General features: G+C 47.6%; 1 protein-coding gene across 1 annotated transcript in view; it reads left to right on the forward strand.

Annotated features, from left to right (window-relative positions):
- Nucleotides 1-10,735, forward strand: part of UQCRC1 (ubiquinol-cytochrome c reductase core protein 1) — a 23,580-nt gene extending 12,845 nt beyond the window's left edge. Inside the window, exons 4-13 of the mRNA XM_032801325.2 lie at nt 610-739; nt 1,883-2,081; nt 2,905-2,984; nt 4,225-4,340; nt 4,813-4,956; nt 5,833-5,993; nt 7,242-7,327; nt 8,424-8,512; nt 9,591-9,666; nt 10,485-10,735. Of these exons, the coding sequence (XP_032657216.1) occupies nt 610-739; nt 1,883-2,081; nt 2,905-2,984; nt 4,225-4,340; nt 4,813-4,956; nt 5,833-5,993; nt 7,242-7,327; nt 8,424-8,512; nt 9,591-9,666; nt 10,485-10,549 (1,146 nt within the window). The 3' untranslated portion in view covers nt 10,550-10,735. The remainder of the gene's footprint in view (nt 1-609; nt 740-1,882; nt 2,082-2,904; nt 2,985-4,224; nt 4,341-4,812; nt 4,957-5,832; nt 5,994-7,241; nt 7,328-8,423; nt 8,513-9,590; nt 9,667-10,484) is intronic.
- Nucleotides 10,736-20,043: the final 9,308 nt, after the last annotated feature.

The raw sequence follows: 20,043 nt of genomic DNA on the forward strand, positions 1-20,043 counted from the left end.
TAACTGTTGTTCTTCGAGATGTGTTGCTCATATCCATTCCACCCCCGCCCTTCTTCCCCACTGTCGGAGTAGCCGGCAAGAATGAACTGAGGAGCGGGCGGGCTGGCAGGGGTATATATTACCCGCTATGGCAGCGCCACTCTACGGGGCAACCTGCCGGCTCGCTGGAGTTGCTAGGGTAAAAGTCTTCCGACGAACGTGCACGCGCGGCGCGTACACCTACTGGAATAGATATGAGCAACACATCTCGAAGAACAACAGTTACAAAGGTGAGTAACCGTGTTTTCCTTATGGTTGAGAGTCTCTCACCACCTGCTGAGCAGCACTTTTTTAGTGCAAGCAGGCCTTCCTGCTGAATAATAGCCATACTATGGTAGCTTTCACTGGGAGATCAGCCTCCATTCATGGTGACAAGCATTTTAGGGCATTCTGAAAATTGCATTTGTCCTCATTAGTAAGTACCTATTGGCATCTGGTGGGATTGAAACAAATTACTCATAGCTACTTCTAAAGTGACACCCTGAGTTTCATGAAGATCTGTCATTAATTTGGTGGTTTAATTGTCAGGGAAAAACCTAACCATTTTCTAGCTACATTTGTTTCTTTTAGGGCACAAAGAAACGTCCTTGTGCCACTTTTGAAAAGGAAGTGGAGAGTATGGGTGCTCACCTCAACAGTTACACCTCCCGGGAGCAGACTGCCTACTTTGTGAAAGCCCTATCCAAAGACCTGCCCAAAGGTAGTGTGACCATTGGACTATTAAGTCTCGGATCAAGAGCTTGAGGTCAGAGAAATACCTTTTTATGTTTCTTGTTATCAGGTGCCTGTGGAACAAAGCAGAGACTCTAAGACCATGGTTCACTTAGTACCCAGACTATCTGAGCACTTGCAGATCCTGAATGGTTCACTGATGAGCACATAGTCATGGAATGGTGCTCAAGCCTTCAGCTTCATATTCTTCTAAAATAAGCCTTTGCGGCCCACTATACTACTATTCTGTAGATAGCCTTTAATAATGTTGCTGGGTGAGAGTGTGATTGTGATAGTCCTTTGCTGTTTTATGGGTTTGGGAAGGTAGGTAGTGTTAACTCAGTTATTAAAGGTCAGAAATGCTCAATGGAGCTCCTGTGGGTTCTGTTTTCAGTGCAGCTCCACACTGCAATATACAGATTTCAGTTTGTATCGTTCTTTTGTGGAGTAGTATTTGCTCACGAGAGCAAGGAGGTTTTTAAACGTCGGTTTGAGGACTTCTGTAACAAACCCCTAAACTATGTCTGAGTTACTGGAGTGGGTGGGTGAGATTCTGTGGCCTGTGTTGTGCAGGAGGTCAGACTAGGTGATCATAGTGGTCCCTTCTGACCTTAAAGTCTGAGTGTATGAGACCTACAGGACTAGCTATGACAAACCATAGACATAGCAAGTTTTCTGCAAGTGAACTACACTTTTGACTCCTGACATGCTGCACCCTCATCTCCTCCAGTTTTGGGTACCCACACTGCATTGCCAGTGTATGGAATTCCTGTACTGCTATGTAATTCCTGTACCAGTCTTATAATACCTCTGAAAAGCAAAATGTTATGCCACACTGAGAACTGATTTTTAATGTTGAGATTTCTACATATTGAAATCATTCCATTTTATCTGTTTTGTGATCCGATGGAGACTTGAACCTAGGTGAACAGCTAGTATGTTAGCCCATTTTGCCCTACATACCCTGTCCCATCGCGGTCTCCTACATTCCCCTTTTTTCCTGAGTCCTGATAGTGTTTATTCCAGTCTATACCCATTCCTCCTCAAGATTATGACCTGTCTTCAGTTTCCTGCTGCATTCTGTAGTGCCCAGTTAAAGGAATTGCTGAAATTGTGTGTGTGTGTGTTGTAGCTGTCGAGATTCTGGCTGACATTGTGCAGAACTGCAGCCTAGAGGATTCTCTGATCGAGAAGGAACGGAGCACCATCCTTCAGGAGCTGCAGGAAATTGACAGCAACTTGACAGATGTAGTCTTTGACTATCTTCATGCTACTGCTTACCAAGGCACTGCCCTGAGCCGTACTGTTGAGGGAACCACTGAGAACATCAAGTGAGCAGCAAATCCACTCTTTTAGGTCTGGAGTATGAGATATACCCAAGGACAGTCCCCCTCCCACTAACACACAATTCTTGGGATCACTGCACTTGATAAAAGGGGAGCTGCATAACCTCAACTACATGCTAGTAAAGCACATCAGCAACAAAAGTATTTGCACAAGGGAGCCAACCCAGCCCATTTGCATGCAGCAGGTGGTGCCTTACCACGTGGCTGATCTGTTCACCATAGACTTCCAATTTTTGGCTTCATTCTGTGCTTCCTGCTTCTGGTGACGGATGCTGTGTTATCAGTTTTGGAGTTTGAAGTCCTGTTGCCCTAGGATAGGCCTAGTACGAGCCATGCTACACAAGCTTCTCTCACATACTCCCCGCCATTGTGCCTCAGCCCTCACTGGGTGGGATTGACTGCTTAGGCCAAGAGCGGAGCCCTCTCCTGTACCTAGTCTGTGGTGCCTCTGAAATCACCAGCCAGGAGTGTCATTATGGTGATGGCCTTGACCATAGACACTGACCCATTAGCAAGTAGGTAGGCTACTAAACAGACATCTGAAAGTAATGACAACTGATATAGGCTGGATTTGGACTCGAGACCTAGAGGTGAAAGGTTCAATATCCTAGTCCCAATTCCCTAAAGGTTCCTGTCTCCAGGGTACAGCACAGGGCAGGGCTAGATGACAGATTCCCAGGAGATGTTATTACCATAACCAAGGGTGCATTGAGTACCTGTCTTCCCTGACCACCCAGCCCTCACAGCTCAACCTATCTCCTCCAGGCCTGGATTGTTGGGATATTAACATGTTGTGTATGCTCTTCAGGCGTCTGACTCGTGGGGATCTAGCTACGTACATTGACACTCATTACAAGGCCCCTCGCATGGTCCTGGCAGCTGCCGGAGGTAAGTGCTAGTTTCCTGGGACTCTAGGAGAGGGGTTCTCTCAACAAAATTTTTGGTGGCCTCAGAGTGCACCTACCAACTCTTGCTGGTGGCTGCTCTGACAATTTTTCCTAAAATACTGAATTAACTTTAGGAAAAACAAATAAATATGCACATATACATGTCCAAAGCATTGTCATTCAGGTAGGGTTTTTTTGCAAACTCAATAATAAAAGTAATGTACAGTTGTCTTTCTTCTTTATTGGACCTAAACAGAACAGAAACAAAAATAAGGTGCTTTGCATGTTCTTGTCTTTTGTTTCATTTGCTTTTTTGTTTGCTTTTGTTTTTGTTTTTAAGTTTTGTTAGCTGGGTGGCAGGCAGTGAAAAGTGATATTAACTAACATACAAATATCACTTTTCACGGCAGATTTACTCAGCCCCGGGCTGAGGGACAAATTAAGCCCTCACTGAGGAGGTAGGTGAGGAGGTAGGTAAGGAGACAGCAGGGGCCAGCACCTGGGGGCCAGGCTGGCATCTGGGGCCAGGGACTGGAGACTGTTGCTGTGCGGCTTAAGTCTGGGGCTGGTGAATGCAGCGGAGCCAGGGATGATGGGGAGGAGATGGGTATACCTCTGGAGCCCGTGGATGGAGGAGGCAGCGGGATCCATGGGCAAGGGGTGGTAAGCCAAGGGCCTCGCCCTACGCCCAGCTGGGGCCAGATCCCGGAGCCATTCAGCCAGAGCCCAGGGCTGGAGGAGGCAGCGGAGGCCGGGGCAATGCGGGGAGTGGTGAGCCTGAGAATGGAGCCCACTGCCACGCAGCTGGAGCCCATGGCCAGAGCCTGCCACCCCAGGGCTGAAGCTGGAAGCCTGAGCCCCACCACCCCCAAGAATGTGGGGAACTCTTACCACTGCATGTTCCTCTGGCATTTCTGGCTTCAGAGTGAGGCAGGGCCCAACCACTGCTGGCAGGCCCAGGGGAGGGGCTGCTGCTTCACCTCTCCTGCTCCCCATCACCACCAAGGAGGCTGTGGCCCCAAGAAAAGGCAGCCACGGTGGCCGCATTTGAGAAACAATGCTCTAGGAAGTCTTGATATTTTAAAACTGATGTTCAGACTCCAATGCGTGCACGTGCTCTCTCTCATATCTACGGCTCTTGTTTGTCATATGGTATGTAATATTAATTTATATTTCTTCCTTGTGTTTCAGAGGCTCAAGCCGCTGTACTGATCTCTTGTTCCTTCTGTTTCCCTTCCTAGGTGTTTCCCACAAAGAACTGGTAGACCTTGCCAGGCAGCACTTGAGTGGAATTCCCTTTGAATACAAGGAGGATGCAGTGCCCATCCCCCCACCCTGCCGTTTCACGGGGAGTGAGGTAAATTCTTCTTGGCAACAGCTGATTGCTTTGAATACAAAGCATACTTTTGTGACATTAGCCCCTGGTCACTGACGGGATGAAATCTCTGTGTAAACTTGTGTTTTAGTTTCTTTGTATGAGTAGATGGCACCTCAGTCCTGACCTACAGCAGCCCTGATGTTCTAGTGTTGAGACCCTACACAGCTCTGGCTGTCTTGCAGAAACATTTTGGTTGTAGATGTGACCAAAATCTACTAGGAACTTACTGAGACTAGTACTTTCATCTGTGACCTAATGGAGACTAGAAACCAGATGCCTCTGGTGATGTGATGGGCACATTACATATGAGAACTTAAAGGTGAAAGGCTAGCTGATTTTGCCCACAACAGCACTAAATCCCCTAATGTATCAACCCATGCTTTGCATGAGACTCTGGAGAGAAGGCCCCAGTGCTCACTCTGCTCTTGCCATGCCCCTTGATGTTTTTCAGATCCGTGTCAGAGACGATGCCTTACCCTTGGCTCATGTCGCTATTGCAGTGGAGGGGCCAGGATGGTCCAGTCCAGACAATATTCCCCTCCTTCTAGCTAACTCGATCATAGGGCGCTATGACCGCACCTTTGGAGGTGGTAAGGTAAGAGACTTGGGAGCATGGCATTGTGAGTCAGCTGTAGTGACTTAACATTATGATCTGTTCTGTGTAATATTGAATTCTGAAATGTTTCCATGAGATGGAGCTTGTCTGTGAATCCAGAAGGCAGGATAGAAATGCTGACCAGGGCTGATCTGTCACACCTCTTGGGCTGGATGGGGTGTGGAAAGGAGGTCCTGCTAGCCCTTTCTGAAGAGAGCTATATGCAGCTTTCTCAGAGAGGATTGCTGCACTGCAGATCCTCAGCAGGTATGGAGTAGGATTGAGTAGGGGAATTCCCAGCAAGGTGCTCACACTCCTGAGTATCCCTTCCCTAAACTTGTCCTGTGATGCAAAGACAAAATGTTCATTTAGTGGTGATAGTATTTAAGCAGAGCAGGGTACTATGTATCCCTATGACACAGGCATATCTTACAACTGCATTGTGATGAGGACCTATTTAAAACCTAGTGTACACCTCTCCTATCTCTGTATAGAGACTCCCTCTGGCAAGGCATGCATGTAGTGTGGTCCACTCTAATTCCAGGACACCTACTCCCTGTATCCCCCACCTGCCTTGTGGTACCCTTCTGGAATGGTACCAAGTACCACCTCCACAGTGCAGTGCTAGGAAAGGAGAAAAGTTTAGTGAGATGTAAAAGCCTTCAACAGGCTGTACACACTATTTTCTACCATGAAAGCTTGTCATCTCTGTGGAGTGGAGCCAGGAGTGCACCCCAGGTTGAGCTATCACATGGCATCCCGTTGTGCTCTCTACCTTGTTTGCTCCTCTGACCCTATAACCACTCGGGGGAGGCATTTGAGCTGTCAAAGGAAAGGTGAGCATTTGAATCACTGAGGGTGTTTACTTATGTGCAGAATCAATCCAGCAGGCTGGCTACAATTGCAACAGAGAATAAACTCTGTCAAAGTTTCCAGACCTTCAACACTTGCTACTCTGACACAGGCCTCTTTGGACTCCATTTTGTTTCTGATGCTCTGAACATAGAAGATACACTGCACTTTGCTCAGGGAGAGTGGTGAGTGTGATTTGCTGCGTGTGGTCAGTCCCTATTATGGAGACTGCATGTAGTAGAGAACTTATTATATCCTACAAAGTTAAGCTCATGTACTGTCAAGAAGGATCTTATGTGTTTTAGAGTTTTATCTTGTGTTACTCCTTTCCTGTGGGGCTTCCACAACTTCCCTTGGGAAGAAATTCTTCAGGCTATAAGAGAAATGACTCCTCGTATCCCACCCGAATCTTCCTTTGCCTTAATCTCACTCCATTGTTCTAGTTTTATCCCTTGGCCTCCCTGAATGGTGGCTGTGGTCCCTGTTTGTTCTGGTGCATTAGAGTTTGTTCTAGTGTTGGGACCTCTTACCCCAAACAAGGTTGCCTTTCCCAGAGCATGAGAAAGGCATGGTCTGTCCATCATCTTGTTACACTTAGGAAAGATGACCTGGTGATACATAATGCACAGTCTCAGCCCTCTTGACTGACTGGTAAATGCCTTGGTGCTGGGGACCATTCAGTGTCAGAATTAGAGGGACTTCACATTTGTTTAGCCTTTCTTAGAGTTTATTATGTGTGTTCCAGCAGTGCCTAGAGGCTACAACAAAAATTGGGGCCCCCTGTGCTTGGAACTGTACACATAGAGCAGGAAACAGTCCGTGCCCCTGGGAGCTTACAGTCTGAATAGACGAGACCGTGGGTGGGAGAAAGGGATGTAAGACTTGTAGGAAACCTACCAAACTGCACAGAACCCTCAGGAATTGGAATCCCTTGGTAGTGGTCAGTGACTGACTCCCATTTGCGACTTTTAACAATCCTAGCAGCAGAGATTGTGAGTGATTGAAGTTTGTAACAGTGGACTATCAGCTGGCAGCATGCCCTGGTCCCTTTGCTTTCTTACTTGTGGCTGCCAAGTTGGAATGACATACCTGCCATTGAGGTGCTCCCGATTGTGACTGCTAGGGTAAGGTGTTTCTCATTTCCCCCTATGTATGCTCTGACTGGACTAGCACTGTGCTTTCTCCGGCCAGCTGTCAGCTTTCTGTGCTACTCATTACTGAGTTCGTAGCCACTCTGAACAATACATGAGGAAGGTTCGTTCTTGGTGCATTAGTTAGTAGCAAGAGGGTTGAAGACCTAGTATTCAGTTTATATAAGAGGTTGAAAATTGAGGGGTAGTGTTCAAAATAAATGTGGATGGAGGTAATCACTTCTCATCCTGTATTAGTGGAAGGTCTTTGAGAGCCCCTTATTCCCTTTGACTCCTGTTCAGGATGCGTCTGTGCACCAGTGCGACAGACGGGGAGGTGAAGAGAGCCAAGAACATCCTACGGAATGCCCTGGTGGCTCAGCTGGATGGTATGTTCTAATCTATGGAACAGCTGCTTTGCATTTATTTAACACTCTAAGTTCTGGCCCTCCTGGAAAGGAGGCACTCTGGCTAGAAGCACGGTGCTACTGGCAGGCATTATGCAAGGTTGTTCCTCAGCTCTGACGTGGCATATCCTCTGTTTTTGTCCTAGGTTACCACCCCAGCTTTGTTAATTCTGGACCCTAGTCTGTAACACTCATGCTAGCCCTGAATCCATGGGCCCCTCCTGAGCAAAGGTGGCAGTGCCAAAACAAATTAGGCACCACCCTTGTGATGCCTGCTAAGGGCAAGGTTGAGACCATCAAGCTGGTTTCAGTTATGACCCAAGTTAGGTGTGAACCAGGGTCTCCAGAAGTGGAAGTCGTAATGCATTTTTCTGGTTCCCATTGGAGCTGCCTAGGATGACCTACTAAAGGAACATGTGGGTGCTGGGTTATTGTAAGCTGACTAATGGTATGGGCTGCTTGCATACTTTTTTCCAAACTGCTGGTCATGCTATGACTAAGACTAGGATTTTGTCATGGTTATTTTCAGTAAAAGTCAAGACACGTCACGGACAAAAAACAAAAATTCACAGAAGCTGTGACCTGTCTGTGACTTTTGCTGCTGTGGTTCCATGGCTTCCCTTGCCACCACGGTGGCTCTCAGCTGTGGGGTTACCCCTCTGCCCGCAGCAGCTGGAAACTGCAGGTGGGGGCTCCCTTCACCCATGGCAGCTGGGAGCTGCAGGGTGACCATATTTCCCAAAGAGAAAATGGGGATACCCCCAGCCGCTCACCCAAGGTGTCCCCCATGCAAGGCTGTTGCTTGTCATTGGAACTCTGAGGAGGGCCCCCTCAGGAGTCTGTCACTAGAATCTTGCCAAGGGGGTCTGTTGCCGCAGTTACCTGTCGCTGGAACCCTGGCCAGGGCCCTGCTGGCTGTCAGCTCCAGAGTCCCACAGCCGCTGGGACTGAAGCAGATTCTGTGACTTCCATGACCTCTGGGACCTAAACGTAGCCTTAGCTATGATGTACTGCAAGGCCTTGACTATCTTGCTCAAAACATGAGGTCTTTCCTAATGAATCTCTACATCTTTCCCAGGTACCACACCTGTATGTGAAAATATTGGGAGTCATCTCTTGAACTATGGACGCCGTATATCTTTAGCTGAATGGGATGCCAGAATTGCTGTATGTATCAGTTCTTATGGGAGCACTCTTAACCTTACTCCAGGTGTTTGTTATTAGGCATAAAACCTGCTGCTAAGAAACTGGGCATCTAAGACACTTACCTGTTTAGTTAGACTGTTTTTCCTGGTGAGTCAAAGGCAGGGTCAGTGTTAAACAACTGAAATATATATAGTGGAATTGCCAAACGTAAGACTATACTTGTGTTCTGTGTTGTCACACCACCTTCCTGCACCCTAGATCTAGATGCTGGTTCATCCCTTGTAGGTTAGTGGTACAACATATAACCATGTTAAGTGACTGACTTGAGTGTCTATAGCATTAGTGATGTGGGCTCATTTGAGTAATTCCACCTCTGATGAGATGCCCAGGATATAGCTTCAGCCGGAAGGGTGTCGGTGAGTATATGCCAGTTAGACTTTCTCTAACCAGAAGCCTGAACTAGAAATGGCTTGAGAGATTCCACCCAGAATATTTTACTGACAAGCAGAAAGTTGGTCATAAAGTTCTCCTTTGCTTATCCATTTGGCTTTGAGACTGCAGCATTAGAGTAATATTGAGAGAGAAGTTCTTTAACAGGTATTTCCGGGGATCTTTCCCAAAGGCCCCCCTTGTTCTGACTCTTCCTTCTGGTCAAGAATGGCTGGCTCGCTTTGAACTCTTAACCTTCACTTCTGAGTTGATTTAATACTTATCCCCCAAACTCCCTCTGCCAGATACATAGTGGGTGCAGTCTCGCCAGAGCCATGTAACAAGGGGCTTCATTGCCTGGCACTGTGTGTGTACAGCCTCTGGCACTGTGTAGCACTATATTTAATACATAAGTTGAGAGACTTCACTTATATAGACTGGCACAGGTTGTCGATATCCTCCAAGAGGAATTTCTCATGGATACTGTAATTGTCCGGGCAGACAAGTAGCCAAATAACTTCAAAGCAGCGTTACACTGAGCAGATAAACAGGGTCAAATCTCTTGGTCTTTGGCAGTCTTATTGTGTGGTAGTTGAGCGACTTTTAGTTTGTGTAAATGTGTGTCTATCAGAAATATGACTCGTTGCCTGTTCTTGTCATTTCCTGTTAGGCTGTGGATGCTAGGATGGTGCGGGAGGTCTGCAGCAAATACATCTATGACAAATGCCCAGCAGTCGCAGCAGTAGGTAAGTGACCTGGTTATAGGCACAGGTTAAAAAGCAGCCAACGTGTGGTTGAGTCTTTGTTTATAATGGAGAGCAAGGTGTCTGCTTGGTGGATCTCTGGAAGTTTTCTGTATAAAGTAATTTGTAGTTTGTTCTGGCTTCTTTCTCTGTCTAATTTACCCTCCTGGCAACTTCACTTCTGTCTCCCCTACCTTTGTGCATCAGATATGCTGAAGCATGTTCACCAGAGAGTATGTTCTGAAAATCTAGTTAGGCACAGATGTTAAGACAATGGCTTTGGGCTGCTGGTGAGCCTCCCGGTCCATTACAGGCTACAGAGATGTGATTAACAATGGAGCTTCAATCTGTGGGTGGGGACCACAGTAGTGGCCACCAAATGTCATCTCCTTACTCTGTGGTGACATCAGTTAATGTAAGAATCAGTGGGCTTGACTCCTTGCATTGCTAATCTGGCATGTCTGTCTGTCAGCCAAGGAGATGTTCCGCTTGGAAAACGTGCCCAAGCAGCTTCCCTCCCTTGGGGAACCCACCAGGCACTCTCCTCTGCACAGTGATCTCCAAGATTAAGTTTGAATCTTCAAATGGGGAGCTATAAGAAAAAGGGATTTCAAGACAAATGGGAAATAGTGTTAAAAACCACTGTCCGGTTAAACTGTCTTCATAGACTTGTTTCCTCCTACTGTTGGATCGAGGCTTTCATGTAAGGATTTGAGTCTGGGTGTGGTGGTGTCATTGGGTCAGAGAGCAGTAGAATTGAGAAGCTGATGGTGGATCTCTTCACTTTATTCTAAGTGACTAATTCTCATTTGCTCATGCAGGTCCCATCGAACAGCTCCCAGACTACAACCGGATCCGCAGTGCCATGTACTGGCTCCGTTTGTAGGCTGTGCCCCCTGCAGAATGGAAATGGAGACGTCTTGGGCTGGGCTGGGGGTCCCAAAAGGTGAATCTGTGTCTGAATCTCTTCTGTGTGGCAGTGGCAAGGTGGACCTTGCTGTAAGCTCTGTACAAACACTTGTCTTCTGAACTGTTAAAATGAACCAAGCCAAATAAATATAATTTAAATGGAGCTGGCTCTCATGGGTGTTTATGGCAAAGTGCCACTGTTGGCTAGGTGTGAGGTGGAAGTTATTTCATGAACCTCTCCAAATTGATGACACACTGGAGCAGCATTAGCACTGGCAAAGATGCGGCTATAGTATCTGGGCTGTGATAGGGTATGCTGAGTTAAGTGATGACTGGAGTCACTGCTCTTCCCTTTATCTTTTGCAGGCCAGTATAACTAACATGCAAGTGTCCGAAGACTAACCGGGCCACTGTTGGTCTGGATTGGGGTGCACTGAGGAGGGCCATGGAGAAGGAATCTTGCAAAGCCTTCTTGTCAGTTTCTATAAATGCTCCAAGGTTCCTTCTTCCCTTTAAGGAAAATGGAAAAAACATTTTGCTTCCCTTTGCCATGGGATTGCACTCTGTCTGTGCTGCTCACTCGCTGCCATGGCCTGCAGAGAGACCTTTGACACTGGTCTTCTGTTCTGTGGCACCAGTCTAGAACAGAAGGATAAATGTCTCCAAGCTTCACTCTTCCATCAACACAGCTCTTTCTTGCGCCTCTTTTACAGTGGCTGTAAACAGAACTATTACTCACTGACACCTTTTTGATGGCACCGATTAGCTGGCTTCACCTAAGAGGTTGCTTGGTATTTTCTTTCTCGGTGTTCTGAGTAAAGGGGCGACCTTGGACTAAAATTTTGCTTTCAGAAAGCAGTTCATCTGCTCTGCTGCGACCCAGCAAGCATCAGCATTTAAACTGCCACAAAGATCAGGAGGGAAAGTGATGGAGCTGCCATCCAATTGGGCAGTACATGTAAGGAGAGTGGTAGCCTTGTGCTATGCAATGGAAGTTAACTGTATTGATTCGAGTTTCTTTTGCTCTTTCCTGTGTGTCAGACACACTAAGCTTTACTACATGTGAGTCCTAAGCTATGAACAGCATCACTTGAGCAGACAGCTTGGCCTGGGCGAGAGGTTGAAATTGTGGCTTGTTTCTCTAGAATGAGTGATTTGGATCTATGTTCTCAGCTCACTTCCCACCTCCTTATTTCCAAGAGCGCACCAGCATTCCTGTCCATTCAGATTCTTTTTGGAGCTAGGGTAGCCTTACCAATGTGTGCACACATACCACCTCCACTTCAGCTCAGAGCTCTCATTTCTAGTCCAGGTACAAGTACTTCTGTCATCTGGAGGAAGGCTGTCAGGATGCCACTGGGCACATGATGTGCACACTGCTGTGGTTCAACAGTAGCATGGTACAACTCTGGAGCATTACTATTTTACTGCTTGAGCGCAGTGTTTGGCACCAGGGGCACTGATCTGACTGGGGCCTCTGTGCACTTAGCCCTACTGGTAAAGGAGGGGAAAATGGGTGTCTAATGGCACAGAGGCGTGGGAATGGGGTTCAGAACTCTTCATCTCGAGGCTGACGGTTAAATCCGGGCTAAGTCAATATTGATCAACCAGTAACAAGTTGTGATGTCCTTGTTCTGTGTGAAATGATTAGGACCTAGACAGAAACCAAATAGACAAGTGTCCCCATCAGACAAACCACCAATAGTCAGTCCAATCTTTAACAGTGTTTGAGAGGCCAAGAACTGACTGGGCCATGGAGACTGAACTATCTTATCCCTGGAGTCTGTGTTGGGTTGAGGTGGGCAGTCAGGGCAGAGTGGAGGAAATTTATCCTGCTCTTTACAATACCTGGTTGGTCTCCTCTAGCCACACAACTCCTGTGGTGTCAATCCAGCATCTTTCACAGGCATGGAATTCACAGGATATCTGGAAAGCTGACTGTATGGTCAGACCCAAAATGTACAATATGGAGGTGCAAATTAGAACTGTTCCAAGAACTGTTTGTTTTAGTTTGCTGGGAGTTTCCAAAAATAAAACTAGTTTCAGATCAAATAGAAACTGAAACTCTTCAGAATATTTGGTGAATTGAAAAACATCAGCATCGACACCAGAGTGAAACGTTTGTTGACCCAAATATGCACTTTTTGCCAAAAAGCTTTGCACAGTGGTAATGCAGATACTTCCCACAAGGTGGCGCCAGCTCACCATTTCTCTGTTCTTAGACTGCAACATGTTTTTTATTTAAAGTTTTGTTCAGTGGATATAAATATTCATTGGATTTTCACTTAATTTCTAGACATTGCCCTGACAAGTGGATTTTAAAATGTAAAATCTTTCAAGAGTTAGTCATAGAATTTAAGACTAATCCAGTAAGCCAAGCCAATTGTGCCAAATCCAGATTCTTAATAAGAATTGGTGTTTCCATACTCATTGCATGTATTAGGCATGTTTGAAACTGTTAAATATTCTTGATGCAATTTGCACTGAAACTGCCATTGCAAGTTCTAGCTTGTTAGACGCACATCTAAAGCCTAGAAAGCTTAATAACATGCTCGCTTTTGCCTGAAACTTGTGGGACCGATAAACAATTCCCCCTCTGTTTATGGCTGCAATTATACCCTAATCCTCTTTGTTGCCTTTCCTTACTGCATCTGCCCTGTAGCTAGGCCAGGTAAGCTGGTGGAGTCTAATGCTGTCAGCAAGCTTTGTAGTTGGTGGAAGGGGACAGCTATAAGGTGGGCAAATGGGAATCCATTTATGTAACCCTTCCCATGGCAGTTCCTGAGCAGAGAGTTTCTCTTCACTAGAGCTATCTGCTTTGGAAAGAACTACCTGGGGGGAGAGGGAGCAAGCTTTTAACCCTCTCTGCCAGTCTGTGCTTCCTGTTTCTTTCTTTTGCTCCAGCATAAGAGAAGAAAATGTCCCCATTACTCAGAGGACCATGTTTTATAGAGTTCTGGGCTATACCAGAGTCAAGCTGATGAGTGGCTACAGCTGTATAAATCTGCCTGGTACTGTGGCATTATAGAGAGTGTGTGATGTGTGTGTTCTGAAGCTTTCACTCCATGTAGAGATCTTAACACCTCATCAGATCTGTCAAATAAGGAACTGCCGCAGTGCCTAACCCCTACATGTAGATTGCTGCCCAGTGTCCCACAGCACAAGCAGCTGTCAGTGCTGTCCTGCTGCAGAGGTGTCTGAATTGTGGGATGCTTTAGTGTTTGTAGAAATCTTCTTGATGCTCGTTTTGGCTGAGGATTGTTTAAACGGTATTTGTCTACAGCGGGGGTAGACAACCTATGGCACGCGTGAGCTGATTTTCAGTTGCACTCACTGCCCAGGTTCTGGCCACCGGTCCAAGGGGCTCTGCATTTTAATTTAATTTTAAATGAAACTTCTTAAATATTTTAAAAACCTTATTTACTTTCCATACAACAACAGTTTCATTATATATTATGGACTTATAGAAAGAGACCTTCTAAAAACGTTAACGTGTATTACTGGCACACGAAACCTTAAATCAGAGTGAATAACTGAAGACTCAACACAGCACTTCTGAAAGGCTGCCGACCCCTGGTCTCTAGGTTCCCCAGTGTCTGCATGCTTTGGAGATCAGGGCTTTTAGAAATGCTGATGGTGTCTTGAGCAGCCCACCAGCTGTAAAGAAAATAAAGGAATTTACTCCCTGCACAACTCACCTTTTCCTTTTATGTGCAGCCTTTAGACAGAAGCAGCCTGGTAGAGAACAGAGGGATGGTTGCTATTGGGAGCCTATAGTGATGGAATTCAATCCTCCGCTTACTGACTTGCAGTGGATTTTTGCTCAGACTCTTACAAGAGGCTTGAGAATGAGTTGCTGAGTAATCAGGTCCCAATATACTTGACATCTGGATTCTTCTGTGCCAGGGGAGATGAAACTCTGAACTAGTTGGCAGGGTCCCTGTTAGTAATACTGCTCTGCGCTGCCCCATCAGGGCAGCCTCGATCTGAGAAAATCCACATTTGGAAACGTATAACCAATGCATCTTGAAAGCATGAGACAGTCTCACCTCTCTCCTTCCCCCACTTCCCAAGTTCCAGGGGCTAGTGCGGGACAGTGGGAGGGAGTAGAGAAGGGAGCAGGAACTCTGTGGAACAGGGCAATTTCAGAGAAATTAGAGGAGGCCTGTTTGACATAATGAATCTTTCTTCCCTCCCGCAGACAATGCAGGATTGTTCTGCAGGGCTTTGAGCAGTCTAGTTTTCAGTGAGTTAAATGATACTTAGCTACTTGCCTTGGAAGATTACTCTGCAGTCTGGTGGGTCATGCTGCTAAGGGCTTGTCTACACTGGCATTTAACAGCACTGCAACTTTCTTGCAGGGGTGTGAACCCCCTCCCCCCCCCAAGTGCAGCAAGTTGCAGCGCTGTAAAGCGCCAGTGTAAACAGTGGCCCAGCGCTGGGCGCTACGCCCCTCACTGAGGTGGCTTTTTTTGGAGTGCTGAGAGAGGTCTTCCCCAGTGCTGTGCCGCGACCACATGAGGCACATTAAAGCGTTGCCGCAGCAGTGCTTTAGCATTGCCGCTGTAGACTGCCCTTAATGTTGTTCTGATACTCCTTTTTAAACTTTTCCTTGCTCCATTTTCTCCCATTACTCCTAGTTACAGCCCCTTCCTCCACTCTAAACAAGGCTCTTCTTTTGATGCTTACGGCCTCTGCATAGTTGTGCACAGTTGCCTTCTCTTCCCTATGCCCCTTGGTGCTGGTTGAACCGAACAATACCTGTAAATCAGCCCTTCTCAAACTATGGGATGGGCCTCCCAGGGAGGCTTGGGAATGTGTCAAGGGAGCTGCTGCCCTCTTTATATTAAAAAAATAAATAAATAAATAAACAAAAAACACCTCTGGCTCTCAGCCCCAGGCAGCGGGGCTTGTGCAGAAGGACCATGCACACCCAGGAAGCAGGGAATAAAGGGGACAGCTGGAGCCCTTCCACTCAGGCTGTCCTCTCCCAGTCCCTCACCTGGGGGTTGTCAGCCCTGGAGTGGCAACAGCAGCACAGAAGGATGGCAGTGGGGGGCTAAGTTTGCTGTGTAAAGTGATACTGACAAATCTCACTTTTCACGTTGCTTCCCTTCAGTGGCAGCGCATAAGTGAGGCAATGCTGCCTTCAGAGCTGGGCACCCAGCAAGCAGCCACTGCTCTCTGTTCTGCCTTCAGAGCTGGGTGGTGGTATATGTTCTTGGGGCAGGCGTAAATGACTACAGACACAAAGAATGGGGGTCTGATTAAATAAGTCTGAGAACCAATGCGCTAAATCAATTCCTTCATTGCTGTGCTTTGCTAGGAAATGAGAAAATTCAGAGGTATTCAGGATTGCGTGCAGAATTCTCTGCCCATGCTTCCCACCCAGGGGTGTATAGAACAGCACGTGAACACTGGAGACCAGGGAACCAGAACCTCGGATGTGCAGGGTGGATCTGCCTTTGGAACAAGCAGCTCCTTTGATATGTGAGATCTGGCTTTTTGGAATATCCATCTCTTGCCAAAGGATGGCCCATAGCTGCCAATTGTCTGTAATTGCCTTACCTGAACTCAATTATCCCCCCTTGGAAATTACTGTTGACGCTAATCAGAGATGCACAGCTGTGCTTGTCCTTGGGGAACCCTGGAGCTGCAGAGAGCTGCTCCTGTTCAAATGACAGAAGTGTATGTCCTTGCTTCCCTCATATTCTGGAGAGCTTTTGAAAGGAGCCTTAATCCTCTGAGCCCGTTTCTCTATTTTCTACCAACTTCCCCCTGCTGCTGCTGCTGCTAAGGGAGAGCCACTCCTGATGCCTGCGGTGGGTGAGGAGAATTGGGCCCACAGGGGGCCAGTGTTTAGCACATTTACAATATCTTCAGATAAGAACAGTGTTTAAAATGGGAGCACAGTTCGTCTATGCTTTGCAAGATTAAACATGTTCAGACTCCACTAGGAAGGGTCTTCAGAGCAATTCTGACTAAGGCTGTCATGCTTATGCTAGGTGAACTGTTCCCAGGGTGGCAGCGTGGACAGTACTGTAACTGAATTAGCAGCCTTAACTGCACTATGGACAGGGTTTAAGGAACGACTTCTCCCTGTGCTCGCTCTCTCCCTCCCTCCCACAGGCTTCTGGAGTCTTGTATGGCTAGTCTAAGGTGCCATGGCACAGAGCCATCGGTGTTTGGATAAGGGCCTGGTCATGGCCAGTAATGGAGCGAAGAGGAAAGCTAATCAGTGGCACAGATCTCTCATGAAACAATATGGCTGGGGAGCCCCTGTTGCTACCCCTCAAATATACCTGGCTTGTTGGTTGATCAACCTTTATTGCAGTTACTCCCTTAATATGGCTGAGCTCAAAAACGCACCTGCGAAGTGTCAGCCCCTTTGCAGTCACATGATGCTGTCCTGTGAGCTGGGTGAGGAGGAAGATGGGCTAGTGCAGGGATGGGCAACCTTTGGCACGCAGCTTGCCAGAGTTAGCACCCTGGTGGGCTGGGCCAGTTTGTTTACCTGCCGCGTCCGCAGGTTGAGCCGATCACGGCTCCCACTGGCCATGGTTTGCCGCTCTAGGCCAATGGGGGCTGCGGGAAGCCACGTGGGTCTAAGTGCTGGCCGCCACTTCTCACAGCCCCCATTGGCCTGGAGCAGCGAACCGTGGCCAGTGGGAGCTGCGATCGGCTGAACCTGCAGCCATGGAAGGTAAACAAACCAGCCCAGCCTGCCACGGTGCTTACCGCTAGCCGTGTGCCAAAGGTTGCCGATCCCTGGGCTAGTGGATGGGATACTGGATTCACTTTCTGGGTCAGACAGGCTTCCTGTGTGACCTTGGCCAAATTACTTAAAGTGCCTTATGCTTCCATTCCTCATCCTCATCCGTGCAATGGAGATTATACATTGCTACCACTCAGGGGTGTTGAAGATACAAATGCATTGATTGAGGCACTCTGGTGTTGAAGGTCATCTACGTACCTAGATGGAGCTGTAGGTGCCATATGACCCATTAACTCCTGGGAACCTGCAGGCTCTGCTAACTCCTGATGCACTGAGTCACTAAATCTCACTTCTCCCAGGCACTACAAAAACTGGCAAGAAATCAGTGCTGGAGCTAGTCTTGGGAGCGTCCCCAGCTTCTGAGCTCGGGGCCTTAAGGGACAGTTTCCATCTCCTAGACTTGCCTGGAGCAGAAACTGTCCTTCTTGGGGGCATTGGGGGAGGAAAAGATGCTGATGTAGTGTGTCAGGTAGTTTGGAGGAGAGAGAGAGAGGTGGAGAAGGGGTCTTCTTGAGCCAAACCACCAGCTATGCCCCAGTCTCACCCACTGTCCTAGTATAGTTGATTTGGGATGGGGCAACGTGCAGCTCAAGGGCAAGATTTGGTTTCAATCTCTGCCTTTCCTCAGTACTTACTATTGGCTGGGGAAGGTAATAATACTGGGATCTAAGAATTCTGCCATTGCTCTTCTCCCCTCTTCAGGTGCTCTCTACAGAGGTTCCTCGTTTCTCTTCCTCTCTGCTTAAGCTTATCTCCCCCGTTCCCCTAGGCCTAGCATTAAGATCTTTCTCTCAGCTGAGGATGCCTGGATGGGGACCTTCTGCTTTGAGGTCCATCAAAGCTATTCATAGTTTAACCAGAGAGGCACTGGAGGAGTGATCCCTTCCCAGGGGCTCAGCATGCTGCCTCTGGCCTGGGCCATGGGGCTGTTTGGCAATGGCTGCTCTCATGCTGGTGCAGGAGGCTGGTCCTTAGAAGGGGAGGTTCTCTTAGGTGGCAGCCTTATGTCCTCAAGTGACATTCAATTCCTTCATGTCAAAAGTGACAGCTGCAATCCCAGTGTCTCAGGAGTGCCACAAATTTTGGCAGGATTAGTACTGGGTTCCTTCTGGTGGTCCAGGAGCAAACAGCCATGCTGTGTGAGCTGCAATGATGGGAAGCCGTTCTTCCCATCCTGCAGGTAGAGTGATACAGCCAGCCACTCCCTGTCTGAGGCATTGCAGGGAGATAGGTATTCTAGGTTGGAGATGGTAGTCCAGAACAGAGGACAAGACATTGCTATGGATCCAGGCCTGAGCGGGACAGACATAATAGGGAATATTTCCAAGTGAGAGTCTTCACTTGGGCAGCTGGTAGGTCCCCCAAAGTCTCTGTTCAGACAGTGCAGGGTGGGGTCCTGCCCAATGGGAAGAGTGGCTACTGTTCCGCTTGGCTAGGCTAGGATTTAACAGACTTCACTCCTTATCCCCAGCAGTTGCAGCCTGGTAGCTCAACTGATAGAAGAAGCAGCATCCTTTCCCTCTGTCAAGGATGTAATAGGATAATAAGCAGCTCTAGTCACAGTGTGAGCATGAGGCTGCTTATTATGGAAGATTTGCTTCAAATCCCTGAAGGATTTTTGTCTGGTTCCTTGCCAGGCAACCACAATCAAGATCATTTTTCAGCAGAGGTTAAAGCTCAGAAGGAGAGGTCAGGAGGCATGGTCCACTCACAAAACACTGATTTGGGACGCTACTATTGCATAGATAAGTGAAGTACTGAATTGTCGAATACTGGCAAAGGGGAAGCTCCTGCAGCAGTTAAAGGGTGAAGGGAGCAGGGTTATAGGAAATAAAACCCAGCCTTCCTTAAGTGCATGGAAGCTGGGTCAGTTAGTGTTTTCAGGGGTGCCTCTAACTTGCTTGCCTTCAACTGGAAGTAGAAATGACACAAGGTCCACAGGAGCAGCTTGTCCCCAGAGATGTTCAGCCTCGACAAATCCAAGAAGGGACAGTGATCTCCAGCGGGCTGGCTCTTGAGCGACTGCTAAGACCAAAGCATCTGCTAAGCTCTCCCTAAGTATCTGCCTCTTTTGATGTATAACCCAACTTACTGTGATTTACATGGCACTCGTATTAATGCACTTAACCCTGGGGCACTGGGGACTGCAGGGTAGAAGACACTCCTGGGGCTGCTGTGACTCCCAGACCTGCTTTTCCTAACTTTGTGTACTGAGATTCCAGATGTACGGAACTTGGCAGGGCTGTTGTGACATTGTAATATAAACATCTCCCAGTGCAGTCTGGTGCATGCAGCTGCTTAGAGGGCCAGGAGCGTGAGTGATGAATTTCTCTACTAGAGACCTGATGTCTGAAGCTGGCACCTGGGTTTCTGGGGTTCATGTTGTCGGCAGGAGAGCGCTCCTGCCGACGACGAGCCGTTTACACTGACGTTTGCCATGGCAAAACTTTAGTCATTCGCAGATGCTTAACTCCACACCCCCCTCGCACTCCCAAAAAAAGGCAAAAGTTGTGCCATGGCAAGTGGCAGTGTAAAATGGCTTGTTGTTGGCAGGAGTGCTTTCCTGTCGACAACACAAATCCCGCTCCTATGGGGTGGAAGTATTTTGTTGGCAAAAGCGCCGACATACAGAATTTATACTGTCTGACTTTTAGTGACACAGCTGTGTCGCTAAAAACTGTAGTGTAGACAAAACC

Source organism: Chelonoidis abingdonii, chromosome 17, assembly GCF_003597395.2.
Source record: "Chelonoidis abingdonii isolate Lonesome George chromosome 17, CheloAbing_2.0, whole genome shotgun sequence".
Taxonomy (NCBI): Eukaryota; Metazoa; Chordata; order Testudines; family Testudinidae; genus Chelonoidis; species Chelonoidis abingdonii.